The sequence below is a fragment of the Nannospalax galili genome, unplaced genomic scaffold (assembly GCF_000622305.1).
Source record: "Nannospalax galili isolate Female #2095 unplaced genomic scaffold, S.galili_v1.0 scaffold680, whole genome shotgun sequence".
Lineage (NCBI taxonomy): Eukaryota > Metazoa > Chordata > Mammalia > Rodentia > Spalacidae > Nannospalax > Nannospalax galili.
In genome coordinates this window covers 4,242,888-4,249,439 of record NW_008348218.1, presented here as the reverse complement: position 1 = coordinate 4,249,439, position 6,552 = coordinate 4,242,888, and the positions used below count along the sequence as shown (strand labels likewise).

Genomic DNA, 6,552 nt, shown 5'->3' with positions numbered 1-6,552 from the left:
ACCCACACATGTTATTTATTTATTTATTATTATTATTATTATTTGCTCTTTTTGAAGGAGGGTCTCCCTATGGCCCCAGCTGTCCTGGAACTCATTATGTAGGCCAGGCTGGCCTTGAACTCAAAGAGATCTGCCTGCCTCTGCCTCCCAAGTGCTGGGACTACAGGTGTGCACCACCACGCCCAGCTAAATTTTCTATTTTTGTAAGCCATGTTCTTTTTCATTCAGTTCCAGGAGATGGGATATATCTGCAACTTTACAAGTTTGCAATTTAGAAAAAAGTTACAAGGCTTGTAAGGTTCAAAACAGACATGCAAGTTGACTGTCATGCTAGTTTAGTTGAGGGCTAAAAATTTTAAGGCAATGAAATCCAATTGTGTAGGCAGTAACCCGCCCTTTTAAGGATGTGATCAGATACCTATAAAACAGCTGCATGCACCTCTGTGGAATGTAGCCTGTACTCTGTGAGGTCATTTATGCCATGTGGTCAACAAAAGAACAAGAATCAAACTGGCATCCAGAATTCTAGATAACCAACCATTTTTTAACCACTTTATCTCTTAAGATTCATTATCCTAATGCATTTACCAATACCACAAATAAATTATGTTAATAAATATCACTTTCCCTTGTGTCATCACAGGGTGATATTTCCACTTTTATGTGCCATGCAATCAAATCAAACACCCCCTCTGGAGAGGGGGGCCTCTATATGGACCGCTTGAGGCTTTGGGGCTCAGATCTAGGCAATGTGGTAGAGGCAAATTAGGCCCAGCCTACGGGTGCTTGCTCCTGAGCTGTCACTCCACCCTTTTGACAGAAATTACTTCCAACTGCTCTGTAAATTAAGAGGCTGGTACCAAGAAAAGCAGCAGGGTGTGGTAGCTCATGCCCTGGAGAAGGCTGAAGCAGGATCATGAGTAGATGAGTTCAATGCCAGCCTTGGCTAGATGGTGAGTTGCAGGACAATCTCAATGATGTGCGATTTTCTCTCAAAAACAAAACTACAAAAGCACTATGAACTTGGTAGAGTCCTACAAAAATAAAATTTAAGGGGCCAGAGGGATGGCTCAGAGCCTAGGAGCACTTGCTGCTTTTGCAGATGACCTGGGTTCAGTTCCCAGCACACACACACACACACACCACACACACACACACACACACACACACACACACAGAGCAGCAGCAGCAGCAGCAGCTCATAACCATCTGTAACTCTGGTTTCAGGGAATCCAGTGCCCTCTTCTGGCCTCTGTGAGCACCAGGCACACATATGGTGAACATACATGCATGTAAGCAAACACTGAGCCATCTCTCTGGCCCTTGTAAGAAGAATTTTAACTGATATGTTTAGAAACATCCTTATCTGATTACAATTTATCAAACACAAACAAGGAATGAAGGGAAGGAGAAATAAAATTTTTACCTTTTTGGGTACACATCCGACATTTACCTAGGGCAAAAATGAAAAAGACACACTTTAAGGATACTCAGTCCAAGCCATCACATACCCGCAGGGAATGAGCCCTGAGTCCCACACAGGAGGAATCCTTGAGTCAGAGTCACAATCACCAGACTACAGTTATTTTCTTTATCCTATCACAGAGCTGGAAAACAATGCTGTTTTTCTCATATGATAAAGTAGAACATTTTCACCCATTTTTCTCAAGAACAAAAGTCAATGAGAAGAGAATAAGGTCCTGGAGAACTTCTTAAAAACTCATGTGAAGTACCCAGGTAGGCTACTGAAGAAGTCTACTAAGTGGAAACCTCTCTTATTCTTTCAGGCCTATGCGGTGAGATTCATCCCTGCTATGGAGACAGAGGCAGGCGGATCTCTGTGAGTTCCAGGCCAGCCTGGTCTACACAGTGAGTTCCAGGCCAGCTGGGACTACAGGGAGACCCTGTCTCAAAAAAGAGGGAAAAAAAATTATTTTTGAGCTACACAGGGAGATCCTGTCTCAAAAAAGACAAAAAAAAAAAAAAAAAAAAAAAAGAAATGCACATCATAATGTCAAAGTACACACTATCAACTCCAAGCTAGGTTACAATTCGCATGTTGCTGAATCACTGCAGACTAGATGAACCATCATCCTCTGAGCAGCCTGTTTCCCAGGCCTGTGGGGTTTCTTCCGCAGTGCTGTGCAGCACAGTTCATGGTAACTTAGAGACTGACACTCAATCAACCCTTACCATCCAACTCTGCCAGGCAAGATCCACACGACCCCACAAGAACTGCATTCCTCTTTATCCCAGAATCATTACATTCAACCAAGTACAAGGGAGCATGTGCTCCTGCAGGCCTGGGGCAAAGTCAGAGGATCTTCCCAGAGACTCTTCCAAGGTCTGCGTGGGTAGTGACCTGGGTCACAGAGGCAAAGCACCCAGAGGTTCCAATTCACCTTGTTCTTGAGCCAACTTCCCATTCGCCTTCTGTGGCTGAGTGATCATGATGATGAGACATAGTAGATTTCACTTGGGGGAGACTTCAAAAACTGATTCAAAGATCATTTCAAATGTATCCCTCAGAAACAACTTCATAGCCTGTCTCAAGGCTGCTGGGCTTGGGGCTGGAGAGACAGATGGCTCAGCAGTTAAGAACACTGGTTGTTCTTGCAGAAGACCCAGGTTTGAATCCCGGCACCCACATGGCAGCTAACAACTGTCCGTAACTCCAGTCCCAGAGGATCTGACAACCTCTTCTGGCCTCCGCAGGCATGGCATGACACAGGTACACTTACCTACATGCAGGTAATACACGCATACACGTCACATAAAAATAAATAAAATTAAAAAAAAAGAAAAAAAAAAAACCAGAGTGCTGGGCTTAAAGGTGTGGAACACCACACCCAGCCTGGCCTTGATTTCCCTTTTTGTTGTCGGGGTTTTTGTTTTGTTTTGTTTTGTTTTTGATTTTTTAAAATTTATTACTTTTATTCATTTTATGTGTATGAGTATATGTATATCAGTGTACCAGTGCTATGCAATGCCTGCAAAGGTCAGAAAAGGGCATCGGATTCCTCTGGAACTGGAGTTATGGATGGTTGTTAGCTGCCATGTGGGTGCTGGGAATCAAACCCTGGTTCTTTGCAAGAGCAGCCAGTGCTCTTAACCACTGAGCAATCTCTCCAGCCCCTTTAATTTATCTTTATTTTATGTGTATGAGTGTTCTGTCTGCATGTATGTAAATGCACTGGAGTCGTACAATGCCCTCAGAGGTCATAAGAGGGAATAGGATCCCCTGGAACTGTTAGAGACAATTGTTAGCTGCCATGTAGTTGCTGGTAATCAAACCCAGGTTCTCTGCAAGAACAGCCATTGTTCTTAACTGCTGAGCCATCTCTCCAGCTCCTATTTTTTTGAGACAGGGTCTGGCCATCAATTTGACGTACCTGGGTAGAGGGAGCCTCAACTGGGGAATTGCCTCCACTGTACTGGCCTGTGGGGTATTTTCTTGATTTTTGAGTGATGTGGGAGAGCCCAGCTCACTGTGGGCCATGCCACCCCTGGGCATGTTGCTCTGTATTGTATAAGAAAGCAGGCTGAGCATGAGCCAGGGAAGCAAGTCAGTAAGCTGCGTTCCTCCACGCCTCCAGGATCCTTCTCTGAGTTCCTACCTTGGGCTCCCTTAGTGATGAACTGTGACCTGGGAGATGTAAGCAAAATAAACCCTTTCCCTCCCCAAGCTGGTATCAGTCAGTGTTTTGCCACAGCAATGGAAAGCAAACTAGAACAGGGTCTCACTATGTAGCCTTGGCTGGCTTGGAACTCTCAGAGCTCTGTCTACCTCTGCCTCCCAAGTGCTGGGATTAAAGGTGTATACCACAGGCTGGAGGGCTTAAATAACCCATACTTAGTTCTCTGTCTGGAAGCTGAGAAGTCCAAGAGCCAAGTGCTGGCAGAGTTGCTTCATAGTGAGGGCTCCCCTTCCTAGTTTGTGGGTGGACACCTTTTCCCTGAGCCCTCACATGAGAGAGGAATGCAAGCTCTAGTTTCTTCTCCTCCTCTTAATAAGATCTCCACAGGGCCCACTCCCATGACTTATCTAACCTCATCACCTTCAATACACCTGCCTCAAGGAAGAGCCTATCCACTGTATCACAGGAGAGTTGGATAAAGCCTTGTGGACGAAGATCCAGAGATCCAAACATCAAAGCAAGCATTCACACCATGCAGACATCCCTGGAAGAGGTTCCGGGCTGGTTATTTTGGCCCTTTTCTCTTTTTCTTCTTTTTTTTTTTGAGACAGGATCTCCCTGTAGCCCCAGCTGGCCTGAACTCCCCATCAGAGATGTGCCTGCCTTTGCCTCCCAAGTGCTGGGATCAAAGGTATGCATTATCACACCCAGCTCTGGCCAGGTTATTTACAAAGCATGCCATAAGGAAATTAGAAAACAAAGAAATTAAGGACCGTAGGACAAAACACACTGCTTGACTCTCTTCTCTCTGCAATTATTCAGGGTTTTCAAGATTTCTTCTCATGCTTTCCTAGTCCCTACCCTGACAAAAGGTCATTTTGTCTTACTCACCCCAAAATATGGGTACAGCTTTTCCAAAATTACACTTGTAGGGCTTGACTCCAGAAATACTAAATTAGGAGCTTTGGGGTACAGACCCACGTGGGAGACCTCTAATTAAGAGTTTTGGGAGTTTGCTATGTATTTATTTGGGGGGGTTCTGGGAGCAAAATCAGGGTCTCACACATGCTAGGCAAGAGTAGAGTTCTACTACTGAGCTACAACCAAAGGAACCACAGTGAGGCAGTCTCTCCCTTCTACTGGAGAGTAATTCTCACAAACCTTCATCAGACCACAGACCAAGCCATACAATGCACTAAAGCCAGTTTTTGATGGCTAATTCCACAGGTTGTACAGTACACTTACCTGGGTGTTCTCCACTGTGCTTTAGCTGACTGCTCCTCAGTGTAGCAAAGGTTATTAGAGAAAAATGTTCCCCAAATTTCTATTAGAGTCTATGAGTCCAGTATTTCATGAAACAAAAATACAAGGCTAGAAGTCATTAAAGGACGATCTTTACTTGGATTATAAGCTTCTCATTTTTCATTGAAATTTTTTTCTTTTATGTGTATGTGTGTATTGCCTGGACGTAGGTAAGTGCACCCATGTCGTACAGTGCCCACGGAGGTAAGAGACTGTTGGATACCCTGGGACTGGCGTTATGGACAGTTGTTAGCTGCCATGCGGGTGCTGGGATTCGAACCTGGGTCTTCTGCAAGAACAACCAGTGTTCTTAACTGCTGAGCCATCTCTCCAGCTCTGAAATATTTTTCTTAAGGTTAGTGATATAGCTTAGTGGTAGAACACGTACTTAGCTTGCACAAGGTCTGGGTTCAATTCCCTGTAATAAAAAAGCAGAATAAAAATAACATAGTCTTGGGCAAGCAAGGGCTAAGTGGATAAAGAAACTTGCTGCCTAGCCTGACAACCAGGGTTCAAGCCTCAGGACCCACATGGTAGAAGGAGAGAACTGACTTCTGTAAGTTGTCCTCTGACTTCCACACACACATTGTGACATGTGCACCCCTCCCCCAAATAAATAAATGTAATGAAAAAAAAATTAAAATACCAATCTTGATAAAAACCACTAGTGGAAGAATAGGTTAGTACCTTCTGAACGTTCTTTAAAAACTGGAGAGATGGTGGTGCATGCCTTTAATCTCAGCACTCGGGAGGCAGAGGCAGGGAGATCCCTGCTTATCCATCAAACATCTGACTGAGATACTGACTAAGCTAACTCCCCTGCTCCTTTATCACTTCTTTTTATTGAAAAGAATGTCCTTATGAAATAGTGTGGGAGCTGGAGAGATGGCTCAGTGGTTAAGAGCACTGGCTGCTCTTGCAGAAAACCCAGGTTCAATTCCCAGCACCCACATGGCACCTAACAACTGTCCATGACTCCAGTTCCTGGGGAATCTGATGCCCTCTTCTGACCCCTGCAGGCATTGCACAACATGGATGTACTTACATACATGTAGGCAATACACTCATACATATATCATAAAAAAATATTTTTTAAAAAAGACACATAGCTAGGGCGTGGCGGCACATGGCTTTAATCCCAGTACTTAGGAGGCAGAGGCAGGGGAATCTCTGTGAGTTCAAGGCCAGGCGGGACTACAGGAGACCTTGTCTCAAAAAATAAAAAGACTACCCCACTCTGAGATTGATTGTATTTGGTCTCCCCAACATAACTAAGTTCGTTGAAGAAACAGACCTTGTCATAAAAATATTTCTAGATACTCTTTTCCCTGTATCCGACTCAATCTGTGATTCACCCCAACACATGAACAGATAAATGGATGTACTCCAGAAAGCCTCAATATCCCTTGCACATGCCTAGAAGTCACTGCATGTGGTCAGTTCACTATTGCCACATATATAGCTGCAATCCTTGGGCAAATCTAAATCCGCATCTACCCACTCAATGGTTACATCTTCTGATTCCTGCTGCATCCCCACCCTTTGGAATTCAAAACCCAGAGCCGGTTTAGAAGAGGCCAGAAGCCATGCCATTAAAACAGTAGAGATTTCC

General features: G+C 44.4%; 1 protein-coding gene across 1 annotated transcript in view; it reads right to left on the bottom strand.

The window, feature by feature from the left end:
• Gsr (glutathione-disulfide reductase) overlaps nucleotides 1–6,552 on the bottom strand; it is a 48,794-nt gene that overhangs the window by 40,566 nt on the left and 1,676 nt on the right. The window contains exon 2 of the mRNA XM_008844945.3: nucleotides 1,427–1,453. Within this exon, the coding sequence (XP_008843167.1) occupies nucleotides 1,427–1,453 (27 nt within the window). The remainder of the gene's footprint in view (nucleotides 1–1,426; nucleotides 1,454–6,552) is intronic.